The sequence below is a fragment of the Adiantum capillus-veneris genome, chromosome 11, assembly GCF_014529385.1.
Source record: "Adiantum capillus-veneris isolate H3 chromosome 11, ASM1452938v2, whole genome shotgun sequence".
In the NCBI taxonomy this organism is placed as follows: domain Eukaryota; kingdom Viridiplantae; phylum Streptophyta; class Polypodiopsida; order Polypodiales; family Pteridaceae; genus Adiantum; species Adiantum capillus-veneris.
In genome coordinates this window covers 21,119,655-21,139,275 of record NC_140941.1, presented here as the reverse complement: position 1 = coordinate 21,139,275, position 19,621 = coordinate 21,119,655, and the positions used below count along the sequence as shown (strand labels likewise).

The 19,621-nt window shown below is 43.3% G+C and overlaps 1 protein-coding gene across 4 annotated transcripts in view; it reads left to right on the top strand.

The window, feature by feature from the left end:
• LOC147446974 (uncharacterized) overlaps positions 1-11,191 on the top strand; it is a 50,113-nt gene extending 38,922 nt beyond the window's left edge. For 3 of the 4 annotated variants that reach the window (XM_086522890.1, XM_086522891.1, XM_086522892.1), the window contains exon 6: positions 10,919-11,191. In XM_086522890.1, coding sequence (XP_086379016.1) covers positions 10,919-11,116 — 198 coding nt within the window. In that variant the 3' untranslated portion in view covers positions 11,117-11,191. The remainder of the gene's footprint in view (positions 1-10,918) is intronic. The other variant, XR_015189578.1, reaches the window with a different exon arrangement.
• Positions 11,192-19,621: the final 8,430 nt, after the last annotated feature.

Sequence of the window (19,621 nt, the reverse complement as noted above, 5' to 3'; positions counted from 1 at the left end):
TGCAATGGTCCAAGCTTAATCCAAGAAAATTGGGGGTAAACAACAGCAGCAAAAGAAGAGGACAAAGATATATGTTTATATGTATATAAATAGAGAAAGCAACTGCAAAAATTTCACCACCTGGTGACATACCCCCTCTTGAAAGAAGCAAGCGACCTCGATTGCAAGCTACACATGCTAATGGATGACATCGGACGATAACAAGATTCCCCAGGTTATTTTGTCATCGCATGTATCTCTTGCTAACGGATGACACTGGGTGATGATAGAAATTTCCCACTACCACTTGTGCCATCGCAAGTTCAAGCCTCACATAAATGTAGTCAAATATGCTTACTTGGAGCCTTTCATATTGTCACGTGACACATCCAACCCTATGTGTCCGTGGATAAGCTACATCATGACGAGGGTTCAATTCAATCAAGTTAGTCTAGAATAGGAAGCGATCTGACACTTTTGTGAGTCTGTTCACAGACCGTACATGTCCAGACACTTAGATTAGATGCATATCCTTCGGTTGCACACAGAATGATCATCAGCATTCCCATCAGAATCCATCAGGGGAATTTTTCTGTGCATTAAACCTATTTTCCCTATTTTTGACATTTTTCACTTATTTATTAAGTGACTTTTGTTGGGAACTAGGTAGGGCAATTTTGTTAAGATGATATATAAGCAAACCAGAACTAGCACTTTCTGGCAGAAGAGGCAGCAAGAGCATTTCTCAACAGGCACCTTCTCAAGCAAGACCAACCAGAGAGCGTGGCGTTTTTCCAGCAAAAAGCCAATGTTTTCTGCCCCCCTAAGACCACGTTTTTGGAGCCTAAAGCCAGCGTTTTCAGCCTGCTGTACCTGGCGTTTTCAGCTCTGAGACGTCATCGATTTTCAGCCTATGAACCAGCGTTTGTAGCAGCAAGACCAGCGATTTAAACGACCAGCAGCATAGCGTTTTTCAGCAGCCACAATTCAGCGTTTTGCGATCAGCCATCAGCGTTTTCACAAGTACATCTCAGTCCAGCGTTTACACACAGCAGAACCAACAAAGTCAGCCAATGACTAGCAAATCAGCGATTGGAGCAGTAGAATTCAGCAGATAGCCCTTTCAGCAGTCGTTGTCGCCAACCTCGTCGTCGTCGTCGTCTTCAGGTTAGATCCACCTTGCATCGTAGTCTCATGACTTGCATCAGCCATTGTACCATATTGTGCAATCAATGGTAGACCACTCTCGCCATCGAGATTGGGGCCTTCGGAGGAGGGTTTTACAACTTCTCGGTGTCGTATTCTCTTCTCTCTCTGGCTCTCTGTCTCATGCACCTTCATTCACAGTGTTTACCATTTTGTTTGTGATCATTTGCACTCTCTCACTAAAGGAACAGAAGGCTCTCCCTTCCGTAAGTAAAAGGAACCCTTGAGCACAGTTCGGAGCAGTCATCTTGAGCAAAGTTCGACATTCACTTCCGCTGCACCTTACATTGGCATCAGAACTTTGACAGTGTTCTGTATCACTCAAGGAAAGAACCACAAGAACCACATAATTTTTTTTTGCTTGTTGGGGTCGCACGTGACCCAAGACCTCTTAGGCGTGTCGATTCCTAATCGTGTTTTTGAAGAGTGATAGGAAACCCAAGAAAGAAGGGCTTGTCCAGCCTCCCCTTGTGCCTATTTTCACTCATTGAGAGCGGACCGTGCACTTAGCGGCCGGCCAATCGACCTGAGGTGGGAAAAAGCAACCTTGGTGTGAGCTCAAGGCCGCCAAGGGGTGGGCCCGCAGGAAAGAGAAGAACTCGGGTGAAGAGAAGATCCTTCTCTAACACAAACTGCAAGCTAAAGAAAAACCTCAAGAACCTCAAGAACTTGAAGACTCTAGAACCTCAAGAACCTCAAGAACTTGAAGACTCCAGAACCTCAAGAACCTCAAGAATCCAGGAACCTCAAGATCCTCACGAACCCAAGATAAACAAGAACCCAAGTTCTTCGTGAACTTAAGAACCCAAGACTTCAGTGGATGGTCATCACCCGAAGTGGAATGGATACTTCGCTTGGAGGTGATGAGCATGAGAGAGGCGAAGAAGAATTTTCCCCACCAGAAGGTTTTTCCGACCCTCCCCCTTCCCCATCTACGGCAAGGATTGCACTAGATCCTATGGAGGCTTGGTGCAAGACGATGATGGACATGATGACAACGTGGCACGAAGCAAGAATGGCAGCCATGGAGCGTGAGCGCGAGCAATTACGTTTGGAGGCCAAAGAATTTGATCGCAAGTACGCAAAAAGAAAAACAGAATTCGATCGCAAGAACGTTGTTCATTCTTCATCCCTCATTTCTAATGTGCAGGCGAAGATTGAAGAGATTCGAGAAAAGGAGATTCTCCTGGTCTCTTCTTCTCCTAAGCATCACACACAGGATTTTCATGATGATTTGAATGACAAGCAAGATGATTTGCATGATGATCAAGATGTGATTTCTCAGGAGCATGATGATTTGCATGATGATCACAATGTAATTTCTCACAAGCATGATGATTTGCATGATGATCAAGATGTGATTTCTCACGAGCATGATGATTTGCATGAAGATGACGTGATTGTTCACAAGGATGATGGTTTAGTTGATACTTTATCTAGTGAAACTAACCTCATTGTAGAGACGATCAATCACGAAGAACCGATCTTGGCTCTCGAGTCGAGGTCCACAGAACCCTCACAAGAAGATTCGATCAAACACGAAGAACCGATCTTGGCTCTCGACCCTAGGTCCCTAGGTCCAAAGAACCCTTACATGAAGTACTATGTGTTCGAATGATTCGTCAGCACGCATTGTTCAAGTGTTTCATTCGTGATCGTTTCCTGTATTTTAGTCAGTGTCTTTATGTGATCCTTTTTCCTAGGCATGACATATTGTAAGTTGAGCACGTTTCACTCATGAATGAGCACGGATGTATGCGGATGATTCATGAAAAGATGAAAAGTATGCATTCAAGGAAGTCACATTCCATGTCTCTTCCTTGGCAAAGAGCACAAGAAAGTATAAGCACCAAGCATGGGCATTCCCGTTGTGAATTGCCCCAGTTGATTGATTTAAATAAGCAAGACAAGGGCATTTTCAGGTACTTAAAAGGTACACAGGACACATGTATATGTTATGGTAAGGGTGCACTATCATTGCAGGGATTCTATTCACACTTGTTGGAGGTGCTATTTCATGGTGTTCAAGGTTACATAAGATTGTGGCACTGAGCACTGCAGAGGTTGAATATATATTTCAGCCACGGAGGCTTCTAATGTTAGGTGCAACGGAATGAATGTTTGAACTTTGCTCAAGATGAGTGATCCATATTTGCTCAAGGTTCCTTTTAGTTCTTATGGAAGGGAGAGCCTTCCGTTCTTAATGGAGAGTGCTATGATCACGAACAAAGTGAGTGGACACTGTGCGTGCAAGTGTATGGGACTGAGAGATAAAGAGAAGAGAGATACGACACCAGAAACGTTGTAAAACCCTCCTCCGAAGGCCCCACTCTCGTCGGCGAGAGTGGTCTACTTATGATTGCACAATCTGGTACAAATGGAATGTAAAGTGAGTGGAAAAAATCCTGTCGTCCTAATAGACTGTGCATGCAATGTAGATGAACGAAGAGATGGAGTGCCAAACCGTTCACCACACACACACAAACAATGAGATCGAATCTTTTCTTGCTGATCTAAATCAATCAACTGTGCCAATTCACAACGGAAATGCCCATGCTTGGTGCTCATACTTTCATGTGCTCTTTCTACAATTGTGTCATGCCCCAAGGAAGAGACATGGAATGTGACTTCCATGAATGCATACTTTTCAGCTTTTCATGAACAATCTGCATACATTCGTGCTCATTCATGAGTGAAACGTGCTCAATGTACAATATGTCATGCCTAGGAAAAGGGATCACATAAAGACACTAACTAAAATACAGGAAACGATCACGAATGAAATACTCGTACAATGCGTGCGTATGAATCATGCGAACACATAATACTACCTGTGAGGGTTCTTTGGACCTAGGCTCGAGAGCCAAGATCGCTTCTTCCTGAATGATCGAATCGTCCTGTTGGGGTTCTTTGGACATCGACTCGAAAGCCAAGATCGGTTCTTCGTGATTGATCGAATCTACAACGGGTTAGCTTCGCTAGAAAAAGCATCCACTAACGCATCATCCTTGTGAACAATCACATCATCTTCATGCAAATCATCATGCTTGTGAGAAATCACATTTTGATCGTGCAAATCATCATGCTTATCATTAACATCCAATTCATCATGCTTATCATTGTCAACCAAATCATCATGCAAATCATTGTCATTCAAATCATCATCATGCTTGTCATCCTGCTCATCATTATCATTCAATTCATCATGCTTCTCATAATCATGCAAATCCTGTGTGTCATGCTTTGGAGAAGAAGAGACTGAGAGAGTCTCCTTTCCCCAAATCTCTTGCATCTGTGCCTGAACTTGAGAATAGAGTCGTCAAAACTCTTTGTTTTGTCGGTCGCTGTGCTCTTGTATTGCTTTGTTCTCTGCTTGTCTTTCTGCGCGCTCACGATCCAATTTGGCTTGTCGTTCTTTGGCTTCCAAGCGGGGTTGCCTTCCGTTCTTAATGGAGAGTGCTATGATCACGAACAAAGTGAGTGGACACTGTGTGCAAGTGTATAAGACTGAGCGATAGAGAGAAGAGAGATACGACACCAGAAAGGTTGTAAAACCCTCCTCCGAAGGCCCCACGCTCGTCGGCGAGAGTGGTCTACTTATGATTGCACAATCTGGTACAAATGGAATGCATGTGACTGATGCAAGTCTAGACTATGTCGACGACGATGACGGGGATGACGACACCGACATAAGGGCTGAAAGTTGCAATCTTTCTACTGCTGTCCAAAAACGCTTTGACACTGAAAATCTGCGATTGAGCCAAAAACACTGATTTTGGGGCTGTTTTCGGTGGGTCTTTGACGCTGAAAATCTGCAGGTTTAGGACTGAAAACTGATGATCTTCAAAGCTGAAAACTGAGGTCTTTCTGGGGCTGAATCTGCTACCTTTTTAGCGCTAGTTCTTGTTGATCCTTCTTTGCTTAGAATCGCCAAGGCTGGGATCTGCAGGGGTTGAGATCTGCAAACGCTGATGATTCCCAAAAACGCTAGGTGTGCAGCTTCTTCAAAAAGTCTAGCTATAGAAACTTTTGCCTCGTTGGTTGCTGATGCAAAACGCTAGTGCTGAGGTCTTCTTGGTGATGGGACTGCTGAGGAAAACGCCATGCTAATGTTGATGAAAAACGCTAGGACAATGGGGGATCTTGCTTGAGGGAATTGCCCCCAAGGGGTTCTTGCTTGAGAAGTTGCCTGTTGAGCGGTGGAGCTCCTGCTGCCTCTTCTGCCAAATAGTGCTAGCTCTAGTTTGCTTATATACAAACTTAACAAAATTGCCCTACCTACTTTGCAACAAAAGTCACTTAAAAATAATAAGTGAAAAATGGCAAAAATAGGTAAAATAGGCTAAATGCATTGGAAAATTCCCCTGATGGATTCTGATGGGAATATTGATGATCATGCTGTGTGTAACCAGAGGATATGCATCTACACTAAGTGTCTGGGTATGCACGGTCTACGAATAGACTCACAAAAGTGCCAGATCACTTCTAATCTAGACTGACTGGACTGACTGAACCTTGATCATGCTGTAGCTTGTCCACGGACACATAAGGTTGGATTTGTCACGTGACATCTAAGGAAGCTATTTGGCTTGGCAGGTTGGTTAGGGACTTGGTCTTCTGCATATGCTCCAGTGCTTGGTTGTGATCTCCATAGTGCTGTATGCCTGGCTAAGAATGCCATGTTCCATGCTCATACCAAACTCATTGATGTGCAATACCATTTTATACGACAAGTATTGGATGATGGCCTTGTCACACTGACAAAGGTAAAAACACAGGATAACCCTGCAAATGTTCTCACTAAGTGTCTTGCTAAGACACAACATCAGCATTGCTTACACTTAGTGGGAGTTGCTTATAGGTATCACATCGGGTCTTTAAGTGGGAGGTTGTTGGGTCTAAAGGCCCTTTTGGGCACCTCTCATACATATTTTTTATTCTTTCACACTTTCAATGTGAACCACCCCTAGGATCACTTAAGTGACCCTCATAACATGTACTCAAAATAATAAAACGTGGGGCTTTTAAGTGTGTGCCTTAGAAAACACACGATTAGCTAGTGTACTCTCTCTCTCTCTCTCTCTCTCTCTCTCTCTCTCTTTGCTCGTAACCCTTGTGGGTTCATCGCTAGCCCCTCCTATTATTCTTATACACTATGGGTGTGAACCATCCCTAGCGTCACTTAAAGTGATCCTCATAATATGTACCCAAAATAATAAAGCGTGGGGCTTTTAAGTGTGTGCCTTAGAAAACACACACACAGCTAGCGTACGCTTTCTCTCTCTCTCTCTCTCTCTCTCTCTCTCTCTCTCTCTCTCTCTCTCTCTCTCTCTCTCTCTGTGTCTGTTTGACCAATCCCTTTTGTCGCTAGTTTAAGGTGTTGAATTGTTTCCAACGCATGTCTTTTGTAAGAATGGATTTTCATAAGACGTGTGTTTCCAAATCTGAGAGTTTTAGTTTCATTTCTAGATTGTGGGTTCATCGCTAGCCCCTCCTCTACCTTCACCTACGCTAGGCTAATTGAACTGAACTGAACCCATGTCATGAAGTAGCTTGTCCACGTACACATAGGGTTAGATATGCACGTGACATCCCCTCCTTTTCAAAGTGAGGTACTGGTACCGAACTGTATGGCGTCAAGGGAGAATGCCAACACCGTCCGGAATCTTGGAAAGGACTCTTCGCCGGCCCACTCTGTTGCGTGGGTTATGCGATACTTGAATTTCATAATGATCTGCAACGCTTGCTTTGGGCCGCGTCGAAAGCGACAGTCATTTCTAGCTCCTTCAGTGCTTCAACTTCGTCTATAGGGCATGCGTCTACCTTCTTCAAGAATCTCCGAGCGTAAAAATTCATGAAACCACTTCTAACACAAAAACATGAACATACCCATTCCATGTAAAGTGATTGGAAAAATTCTACTTTGCTTTAAAGATTGTGCATGCAATGTAGGTGAAACATATAGACAGAGTGCCAAACCGTTCATCAAACACACGCAAACAATAGAATCAAATCTTGACTTTCTGATCTAAATCAATCAACTATGCCAAATCACAATGGAAATGAGGATGCTTGGTGCTCAGTCCTTCTTGTGCTCTTTCGGATACTGTGTCATGCCAAGGAAGAGACATAGATTGTGAATTCCTTGGGTGCAAACATTTCATCTTTTCATGAGTAATCCGCATACATCCGTGCTCATTTACGAGTGAATCGTGTTCATCGTACAATATTGCATGCCTGTGAAAAGGGATCACATAAGGACGGTGACTAAAATACAGGAAAGCATCACGAATGAAATACTCGAACAATACGTGTGGACTAATCATTCGAACACAGAATACTTCTTGTGGGGGTTCTTGGGACCTCGACTCGAGAGCCAAGATCGGTTCTTTGTAATTGATCGAATTTGCAATGAGGTTAGCTTCACTAGACAAAGTATCAACTAAATCATCATCCTTGTGAACAATCACATCATTATCCTGCAATCATCATCATTGTGAATAATCACATCTTTATCATGCATATTAGCATGCTTATCATTCTCATGCAAATCAAGTGTGTCGTGCTGTGGAGAAGACAAGATTGAGAGAGTCTCCTTCTCTTGATTCATTTCAATCTGCGCCTGCACATTAGAAAATAGTAGGACCAACTCTTGCATGTGTTGGTCGCTCTGCGCTTTACGCTCTAAGGCTACTCTTCTATCTTCAGCCGCAAAGCGTACTTGCTTGCGCTCACGCTCTAGGGTCGCTATTCTTCTTTCGGCCGCCAAGTGCGCTTGCTCGCACACACGCTCAAAGGCTAACCGTCTTTATTCGTGCTCATGATCCAATTCGGCTCTTCTTTCTTTGTGTTTGCGATCCATTTTTGCTTTTCTTTCTTCGTGTTCACGAGCCAATTCTGCCTTTCTTGCTTCGCATTCTAACTTCCTGTCCGTCATTTTCTTGTCGAAAGCCTCCATAGGGTCGGAAAAACCTCTTGGTTGGGAAAATTCTTCTTCACCTCTTCCATGCTCATCACCTCCATGCGAAATATCCATTCCGCTTCGGGTAATGACCATACACTGAAGTCTTGGGTTCTTAAGTTCACGAGAAACTTGGGTTCATGAGGTTCTTGAGTTCTTGAGTTCTTGAGGTTCTTGAGGTTCTTGAGTTCTTGAGGTTCTTCTTTCGCTTGCAATCTGTGTTAGAGAAGGATCTTCTCTTACCCGAGCTCTTCTCTTTCTTACGGGCGAACCCCTTGGCGGCCTTGCGCTCACACAAAGGTTGCTTTTTCCCACCTCACGTCGTTTGGACGGCCGCAAAGTGCACGGTCCGCTCTCAATGAGTGAAAAGAGAAACAAGGGAAGGTTGGACAAGCCCTTCTTTCTTGGGTTTCTTGTCACTCTTCAAAAACACGATTAGGAATCGAACCGCAACAAGCAAATTTTTTTTTGTGGTTCTTTCCTTGCGTGATACAGAACATTGCCAATGTTGTGATACCAATGTGAGTGCTCCGGAGTGTGCTCAAGGATTCCTTTTACTTACGGAAGGCTATCCCTTCCGTTCCTTTAGTGAGAGAGTGCAAATGATTACAAACAAAGTGGGTAAACAAAGCTGGAAACGCTCGACAGCAGGGCTAGAAAACGCAATTTCAGCAGGCTGAATATTACTGCTTGCTGGCCCTTGTAGAAGGATCCAAAAACGCTAGGCTTGATCTTTGGTCTGTTGGTTGGAAAACGCTAGGTTGGTGTGTCTGGGAGTCTTGCTGAGAAGGTGCTCTGTTGGACACTTGATCGCTGCTGCCTCTTCTGTTAGAAAGTGCTAGCGCTAGGTTTTCTTACATACATGCTTGTCAAAATTGCCCTACCCAATTTCCCAATGAAGTCACTTACTAATAATACGTGAAAAATGGCTAAAATAGGGGAAATAAGTTATGTGCATTGTAAAATGCTCCGGATGGCTTCTGATGGGAATGTTGATGATCATGCTGTGTGCAACCAGAGGATATGCATCTACGTGCCTAGGCATGCACTGTCTACCGAACAGAGTCACAAAAGTGCCAGAACACTTCCTATGTTAGGCTGATTGAACTGAACTGAACCCATGTCATGAAGTAGCTTGTCCACGTACACATAAGGTTAGATGTGCACGTGACAACAAGGACCGGGTAGGGGGTAATACGTGCCGACAGACGGCGTTTCAGAACGCTGTCGCAATGGGGGAAGACCGCCGTGGACTCCAAGAGGCTGCAAGGGGTGGGGTTTCAAAACGCAGACAGGTTGGGGGGGGCAGCAGTGCCGTCAGCAGGGAGGGTTTCAAAATGCTGCAGGGCACTGTTAGGTAGAGTTTTTGACAGCGACAAGGGTGGGAATTGGAACGCCGGCGACGAGGGGGTTCGGATCTTCTTCTCCAAGCCGCTCTTCTTCCACCAAGGCTATTCAAGCGCGACACGGCTTTGATACCATGTCAAAGTCGACGATGCGGAAGCGTAGAGACCCAGGAGAGTGAGCACCAGAGAAGAAGAAGAAGAAGAAGAAGAAGGAGAAGAGTATTTTAACCTTAGCAATGAATAATTGAATGTGTCTACAATGAGGCAAGGGCTCAGTAAATTGCCCTATCCAGACTTTGATAAATAAATGAAATAAATACCTAAAAAGCCAAACTAAATAATGGGATCACATTGTTCACTTGAGATGCCAAAACTCTTGACAATTGTAGCCTAATGATAGTGATAATGCATTATGCATTGGATGCTATGTGCATTGAGCATCATGATTCAAATTTGCATCATATATGGATAGTGGATCATGGCATTTGATGCCTTGATCCAGAGAGAGAGAGAGAGAGAGAGAGAGAGAGAGAGAGAGAGAGAGAGATGCTTGAAAGAGAGAGATGCAATGCCCTTAAAGAGCCCGCATAATGGGCATCCAATGCTCCCGAAACAGCCCCAATAAGTGGCTTGGAATATGCCCTGAAGAAGGCTTGCAGCTAATGGTCAAATTGATAGAATGGGTCGTGAATGTGACGGAACGTTCCGAACAGTAGACAAGGACAATCCTGCCAGGAGCGGAGCAGAGTCTCTGTGCATAGTCATACTACCTTTGGGGATTGTTGAAGGGGTTTGGTGGGAGGACTCTTGTAGTTGGTGCTATGCCACAGTTTGGTGGGAGGACTCTTGTAGTTGGTGCTATGCCACAGTTGATTCCTTGGCAGGTCAAAGAGCTCGAGCTCTCGGGCCTCCTTTTCCACTTTTTACGGCGGAATAGAGTATGAACACAGTGAAGGGTCAAAGGCATTCTAAAAAAAATCAAGGTGAAGGTTCATGTTTTAACATGCCAAAAAAGGAAAAGGCATATGAGATTGTGAAATGAATGTGAAGACCCATTGACAAACTAACTCACCATAGGACTTCAATCATTCAATGCTTCACATGCAAAAAATCAAATAGATGCCTAACTCCCTTCTTCACGAAGGCTTGTTTAGAGAGGCGCAAAAGGATGGACAAACATTGTATGCACTCTAGGAAACTTTTCTATATAGTCAGTCGAGGTCTTTTGACTTGGGCCTTTGATCTCATGACCATTCAAACTAGCATCATTTAGATGCCTGACTACTTTTATTTGAACCAACTGGTTATATCCTCTACAAGTTTTCTTGTCTTAAAATTCTCCCTTTTTTTGGGGAAGATTTTCAACATTGCTTGCTCACACAATTGTAACTTCTAATTGATGAAATCTCTTTTTTCATGTTGACAGGTGGGGCTCGAACGATCGTCCATGCAGTCGGTGTTTCATGTTCAACACTATTGCGTTTATGACAAAGATGTAGTTTGGGATGCAGAGTTTGTAGATATGATTTTGATAAATAAGAAAAATAGACGCGTTGTTGATCATTCATTGCTTAGTGAGTGGAGGAAAGTAATCCCTAAACAAGGAAGGTCACACCAAATTTAATTTTTGGAAAGCTTCCCATATTGCTAGTGGTTCCACAATCAAGCAAAATATAAGCAATTAACTCTTGTTCTGCTGTGTGAAGATGTCAAAATTGCAAATTGCTCTCTCTCTCTCTCTCTCTCTCTCTCTCTCTCTCTCTCTCTCTCTCGCGTGTATGTGGAGAAGAAAAAGAGTCCAAGTGTTTTTAGACTTGTTAAATATTCTCAATGGAAAAAAATTGCTAAAACAAGGTATCATTTGTGGCTGCGAAGGAGAGGGCCTGCAATTAGTGAGGTGCAAGAGAAGAGGGTCTGCATTCTGCTGTATTGTGCTATCCAGCATTGAGTGCGTGCGGTTTTGCATCTGCAAGACAGCCCCCATCTCAGCCATTTAATTAGGCTTTTCAACAACACTCCTTTAACTTTGCAGGTGGTTGTTTCATAGGCAGAAAAGAAGAAGAGAGCGGCGTCTGTTGAATTTTGGAACAAGGTGCGAATGCAAAGTTTAGACTTTATTGTGTGAGAAACCCATGAAATTGTCACCATGATATATATATATATATATATATATATATATATATATATATATATATATACACACACGTATGTACATATATGTGTGTGTGTATATATGTGTGGTTAGCATTGGAACCCATGAAATTGTGTGTTGATTGCAAATATGCCCAACATGGAGGCACACAAATCTTGATGGAAGCTTTGATGGGAAGGCCTTTCTTCAGATGTAATCTCCTCGTCGCCGTCCTAAGCTGATTATCGTACATAATATACTTCGAAGTCCTGTTCTCTTTCTCTGTTTGTTTCTCCACTCCAAAACTTAATTGTGTTCTCGTCATCACCGAGCTTGCTTAGACTAGTTGTCATGCAAGTTATACTTCGGCATCTTGTGCTTCACGAACTGAATTATAGTTCCTATTGCTGTGTTCGAATGGATAGAACTTGTTGCTAGAGAAGGGAATTGAGGAAAATTCTGGTTAAAATGTTTCTTCATCGTATTATTGCAGAGCAGTATTTGAAGCCTAACCCTTCATTTTATTGCCAGATGTAGTGGACGCTCTTAGTGACACAAAGATTACGACATCTAGAGCTTTGTGAACTAGTGTAAGTATACTTGGAGAAATTTTCAATGTACTTGCTTCTAACACTAGAAGCCCAAACCTAGCTCCTAACAGTAAGAGAGTAAGGAGGGTGCGTCTTTTTGTGATTATTTTAAAAGGGGGAGAATAATGCCACCTCCCTTCACACACTCGTTTAATGATCATGTGTGTAGCGTGTTTGGTTTATAATCATGTATAACATAGATTGTGCACAACCGTGATTAGCACCGAAAACATCTATTTGAAAATGTGTGTAGGAAACAACATCTAACACATTTTCTTTATCTGTGGCCACAATACGGAGGGATAAATATGAAGGGCGAATGTTTTGGATGAGGCAGTTGACAATTGTTGCACAAACCGATTATTTACGCGTGTAAGTGTATTCTGCTCCTCTACTCATTTTCCATAGCTCCATCACTATGGATATTGTTATTATGGTTGCCTAAAATATAGGAGTGTTTCACATACCAAACATTGTTTTCAAGAAAAGAAGATCTTTTGTATTTGTTTCTCTCTCACTTGCATATGCTAACTCATTGGTTCCTACGTACATGCATTATTTCAACACGCATAATGAGGGTTGAAACATTAGGAACCAAACGTCAATGCTCACTTGTTAAGCCACAATTAAATGCATTACACCTTAATATATAATAAGAGTTTTGCTAAATAGAAAGACGAATTGAAACCTTGACGCTCATAAATTCTTCTAGTTGTATCTCTTTGCGCACCACACCTAATAGTTAAGGTCAAAATCATGCATGACTTGCAACCCTCTTATTTCTCTTCAGGATGCTCCTTGTGCACTACTAGTTTGACATATTGAGAAAGTACAATTGTGGATATTGAATCTAACCTTTGTAGTAGGGTAGGGGGTATTGATTTTAGAAAAACGTCAAAGGGTGGTGAAGATTAAGGTACAATATATATCCTTGATAATAGTGTTGTTGCACTTCTAATAGCCTCTCATGCATGGTTTGTTGGAATTAGGGGTACAGGAAAACACAACTTAAAGAAGACGAAGGAAGCTCAAGGCACACAACAGAGAGTATATTACTTAGTGTGCAATGGAAAAGATAGATAGCCCTATAGTGATGGACATACATAGAATGTACGGGGGAAAAAACCTCCTAGTGAGGGAGAAAATATTCCGGTGGTCCTAAGTGTGTTCACACAGATTACTACCACATGTATATGGTAACAAATGCTCCCTGGGAGTGATGTGTTGAACGAGGGCTGGCACGAAGAGTAAAGGGAAGTGCCATGCCTTGAGAACATGATTAGTCCACAAAGGGGAGCAAGCCCAAAGCTTTGCGAAAAGCTTCGAACTTCTCACGAGACAATGCCTCCATGAAAAGATCTGCAAGGTTGTCCTACATAAGCCAAGTTGATCTCTCCTGCTGAGAGCCTCTCCTTGAAATAGTGGTAATGCACCTCAATGTGCTTTGTGTGAGCATAAAAAATTGGGTTCCTTGCAATTGTCAATGCGCTCTGACTGTCAGTGTAGATGATGTTGGCAATGTCTTGTGCAACACCCAAATCAACCACAAGGCGTCCGAGTCATACACACTCATCGTAGCTGTGAAGACTGCCCTGTACTCAGCCTCACAATTGAAAGTGGACACAGTGGGTTGTTTCTTGCTTAACCATGAAATACATGAACTGGCAAGCATGAAACAAAAACCACTTGTAGACACGTGTCATAACAACCAGCCCAATATGAGTTCGAAAAAGCATGTAATCTAGCAGCAATGATCCCCCCTTGGGATAAAACAAGCCAAGATGCAAAGTGCCACTCAAGTAGCGAAAAATCCTCTTGATTGCTTGTCAATGTTTAGACCCTGGGCTATGCACAAATCTGCTGACCTGTGAGATTGCAAACTGAATATCCGGCTTCGTGTTGCATACATAAATGAGGCACGCAACAACAGTTTGGTAAGGAGTGACATCAGCAAGATCACCAGCATCATGTAGACAACTTTAAACCTGTTTCCATGGGAGTGACAATAGGTTTGCAATCCTCAAGTCCAAACTTATATAGCAATGTCTCTATGTAACTTTTTTGACACAAGGCCACACCACCATCACACTGCTTAAACTGTATGTCCAAGTAATGATGCAACAACTCCAAATCTTTCATCTTCAAAGTAGGATTCAAATCAGCCTTAAATTCAACAATATGTGCCTCATTGGGACCAGTGATCAACAAATCATCCACATAAAGAACAACAAATGAGCAGTACATTGCCCTCATGCTTCATGGCAATGTGCTTTCTATTGGACTGTTACAAAAGCCTCTTTGACCAAATGAGTGTCAGTTATCTCATACCAAGCACGAGGAGATTGCTTCAACCCATACAAAGCCTCTTACATCTGCACACTTTGTCCTCTTGTCCTTTCTTAACAAAACTGTGAGGCTGCGTTACATAGATTGCCTAAAAAATGTCACCATTCAAGAAAGCAGTAACAATATCGGATTGATGTACATCCCAACCAAGATGAGCTGCCAATGCACATAGAAACGAATAGTAGTCATACGACAAGTGGGAGCAAAAGTCTCTTCATACTCTATGCCTTTTTGCTGTGCATAACCCCTTGCAAGTCGAGCCTTATAGCGATCAATCTCACCATCCGGCTTGCATTTCAACTTGTAAACCCATTTTATACCAATGGCCTTTTTGCCAGTAGGCAAATCACATAAAGTCCATGTGTCATTTTCTAGAAGTGCATCATATTCTGATTGCATCGCAATAGGTGCTTCAAGAGACGGCAACGAAGCAACCATATCAGATTTTTGCAAGTGCAGCAAACTGACAAAATTCAGCTGACCAAAACATGCATGACAAAGTTTTGCATCTGAAATAACCTTTGAATATAAAACTGCATTTGCAAAATTTTGTCCACACTTATCATACAAAGTGAGCTTATACAGCCCATGACACAAAAGGCCATATGCAACAATTTCATCACGAAGAAAACTGAGATCATGAATTGTATATCTGTCATCCACAAATTTGACTATAAGACAAAGTCTAGTAAGTGCAGATATAGACAAAAGATTCTTCTTGATCCCATGTACATAAAGTGCATCAACAAGTGTGACAGAACTGCCATTTGCAACAGTAAGCACAATCTTTCCAACTCCTTGAAACGGATAAGAGGCATTGTTAGCACAAGTGACTGAATACCCATGATGGACAAACTTGAGAGAGGTGAAAAAATCATGATGTGAGGTAATGTGCTTTGTGGCACCAATGTCAAAATACCATACATGTGAATCTACAGCAACTGACATGCATGCATCATGGGAAATAGGATTATAGGTACACTCTGCACAAAAAACCCATTTTGCATCAACATCAGCATCACAATCTCCTTCACAGAAGACCCAACACTAGCTGAATTTGTAGTGGAATCAACATTTGCAGTGGAACCACCCTCTTTCTTCTTAGCCTCTTTGGCCTTCAACTTAGGACACTGCTTGATCAAGTGATCATTAGCTTTTCAATAATGGCAATGCATCTTCTTTTTTCCCTTATCACCAGAATTTTCAGACGAATTGCTACCCGCGGAAGCATTAGGAACATGTGATTTTCCACTCGCAAAAGAACCATAAGAAGTGGCTGCATTGCTGTTACTACCCTTTCTTTGAGCAGCAATAAAAGCCTGTTTAACTGCACACTATGTAGTCCTGCTTGTCCTGGAAAGTGACTCTTGCAACAACAATGTGCAAAATGCATCAAACTTGAAAACTTCAGGATTTTCTTGGGTCATTAGTCTCCAAGTACTAGCAAAAGTTTGGTAAGAATCTGTAAAGGCAACAAGGATAGTCTGCACAAGGGAACTATCTGAAATGACTTCACCTACAGAAATAAGTTGCTCATTGATATCCTTGACACCAACAAGGAAAGTCTCCATGTCATCTTTCTCATGCATAATCTTTGATTTCAGCTCTTTATGCAACAATGCAATTTTAGCCTCATTGCGACTTGCATAAAGACCAGCCAAAATGTCCCAAGCCTGTTTTGCAGATTTTGATGAACGAATGTGAGGAGTAATGCTGCGCTTCATACAACGCAATCAATGCATGAGCATGCGCATCTTTTACATCCCAATGAGCTTGTTCTGCCGTAGGCAAAACAACTCTAAACAACAGTAATCCTTGCAGCAAGACCTGCAACATCCTCAACATTGCCTATATCCTCAGAACCAGGACGTACATGAATGCCCTGCACAATATTCTAGACACCCTTTGACACAAGAACATGTTGCATCATGTAAGCCCACATAGGGTAACTGTCCCCATCCAATTTGTCCTCAACAACAAACATCTTAAACACATCTGTGTTATTGTCAGCCATGGAAAATGTCTGCACTTGATGTGAAAACTGCCCGAAATAAGGAGAAATTGAGTGAGACCAGCACGTGCTATATAGCACAACCCGTAGTAGATTGTATGAGACCTGTTATGCATTAATTTGCATTGGAAAAAATTTTGCATAAAATGAGGAAATTGCGTGTGCAGACCTGGCTGTAGTGGAAACGGAGGTCGAAATGAGTTCGAAATGAAATTCTGAGCTGACCACTCTCCATGAGTGACCCCAAAAGTTTTGTCGACCTACTGACGGTTGCCAAAGCTCATTGAAATCTGAGAAAACAAGGGGTGTTCTGGCGACTAAGCCCGGGAGGACGTGACCTGCTCTGATACCAAATGTTGGAATTAGGGTTGCAGGAAAACACACACAACTTGCAGAAGACGAAGGAAGCTCAAGGAACACAATAGAGAGTGTATTACATAGTGTGCAATGGAAAGATAGATAGCTCTATAGTGATGGGCGTATATACAATGCACGGCGGGAAAAACCTCCTAAAGAGGGAAAAATGCCGCGGCGGTCCTAGTGTGTTCACACACATCACTACCACATGTATATGGTAACAATGAAGACTGACATGTACTCAGCCTCACAACTAGAAGTGGCCACAGCAGGTTGCTTCTTGCTCAACCATGAGATACATGAACTGCCGAGCATGAAACAAAATCCACTTGTGTAGACTTGCGAGTCAAAAAAACTAGCCCAATCTGAGTCCGAAAAAGCATGTAAAGTCTGGCAGCAATGATCCTCCCTTGGGATAAAACAATCTTCCTGTGTTCTGTTGTTTGAATAATGTAAGACAGTGTGCAGGTAATCATTCCCGTAATGCTTATTGCTCCTCTGCGGGCAATAGACATTACATCTGGCGACCACGATGCGCGATGGGCGACCTGCGGTGAACATGCATGCGCACTAGGTCGCAGGGTCCTCCTGACCCGGTGGTTCCAATTGTGGGGAGACGTCGGAGAAGAGGTGGTTCAGATGAATTCGTTTTTTCTACACCACAGGCTGAGGAACATGTATCTCCATCATCAAGTCCGGTGTGTGGTAGACGCATACGACGTGTGCGGCGTACTCCCGTAGCCAGTTGTGTCCTCCTACCGTGCGTTCACCCTCACCTACCCATGTTGCTCCACCACCGTCTTTGGTAAGCAATCCTAGGGTTTCGTTGCCATTGTCCCCCCGTAGTTTGGAGTCGACGGCTGCAGAATCAGATTCCTCAGATTGAGGCAGCAACGATTCAGGGAAAGAATCAGAGGAGGCACCTCAGAGAAAATCCCAGCGTCAAGGGAAAGGTGCTCCATCCGGCTCGTCAGAATCTACTACAGTGGTTAAAAGTTTGAAGGAACTATGGTGTACTTAGTGCCGAAATCCTGGACATGCTGCTCAAGAGTGTGCAATGAATCAGAAATGGTGTGCGATTTGCACGGCCAACACTCACAATACAGTGGAATGCTATTTCAATGGTCGGGGTTGTAGGAGTCGGGATTCTTCTACATGGCACCCACCACAGTCAGGGCAGGGACAAGAGCCTGCGATGGCGATGGCTCATGCTCATACATCAAAAGTGCCCTTTCAAGGACAAGCAGGGGGACGGGGTCAAGGAGGGGGACGAGGTCGCGGGAGAGGTGGCCAAGATCCTAATCGACCCAAGACCTGCCTTCTCTGTTTGGGGGATGGGCATTGGTGGTCAAGGAGGGGGTGGAGGTCCCGGGAGAGGTGGCCGAGATCCTAATCGACCCAAGACCTGTCTTTTCTGTTTGGGGGATAGGCATTGGCGGTCAGAGTGTTCAGAAGCCATGGAATATGATCGGAAGAAGCAGGAACGTGCTGCACGAAAACAACCTAGTGTAGCTGTGGTCTAGATTGAAGGGTTGGAGGACTAAAATCCGATGGTTTCACTAATCACGCGATCTGGTAAAAATGTGGTTCCCACAACCGATGGTAAGCTTCCGGATTGGACGACTCAAGAAGACGTACGGAAAAAAGACAGTGACCTGGATGCCACAGTCATCACCACCAGTGAAATCATCAGGACCATCGAAACAAATGAAGGGAAAGACAGAAACAAGGATGATACTAGAGAAGGGGATGATTGGAATTCAGTTTTGGAAAGAGATTCTCAATTCGCCAATACAAGTACCTTTGGGTTCACTACTGAAATTGGTTCGAATTTTCATAATGCCTTGCTAAGCCAGAAGTCCAAAGAGCTGAGGGAAGTGGACATTGCGATAGTTGAAGGCGAGGGGGACGAGTCTGCTCCGCTGCCGGCAAATAGGATCACGGATACCCGCATTCTGGAGCTTTCAGTCAAATATCATGGTACATATATTGACAAGGTACTATTAGATGAAGGAACGGGAGTAAATATTATTACTCAAGCAGCTTGTGAGCATTTTGGACTCAGTGATTGGGAACCTGCACCCTTTGTAGTCCGCATGGCAGATCAAAGAAGAGTGCAGCTCGTAGGATTACTTCGGGGCATTGTCCTGGATGTAGCTGGCCTATCTTTTGCTGTTTCTTTAGTAGTCTTGAATATTGAGGATCATAGTCAGGATTATCACATTATTTTGGGGAGACCATGGTTAAGACAAACCAGGGTAAAGCACAATTGGGAGGCAAATATGCTTACAATTAAAAAGGGTCGCAGGAAAGTTCGGGTGATGTTGGGAACATGTAGGCAACCCATTTAAGCAGCATGGCCTGTGATAGAAAAAACAGTAAATATGGTAGAAGGATTAGAAGAAGATGAAGAGGAACAATTGCTGAAGGCTAACCCGGATTTAGTTTCTTTGTACCTTGCCGACATTTCTATGATACCGGAGGGGAACTCTCTCGGGGCTATAGGAATTTCACCCAAGACAGGGGTGCAACAGAAAGCTTGGCCTAGTCCCGAATCATTGGAGGATATTATTAAGCAGGAATGTGCGTTTGAAGCACAGATGGGAAAAATTACACGAGTGAAGGAAGATGAATTGGAGCAGGTCTTCCTAGGGGAACAAGCGGAGTCTCAACCCATTTATATTAATAAGCAGT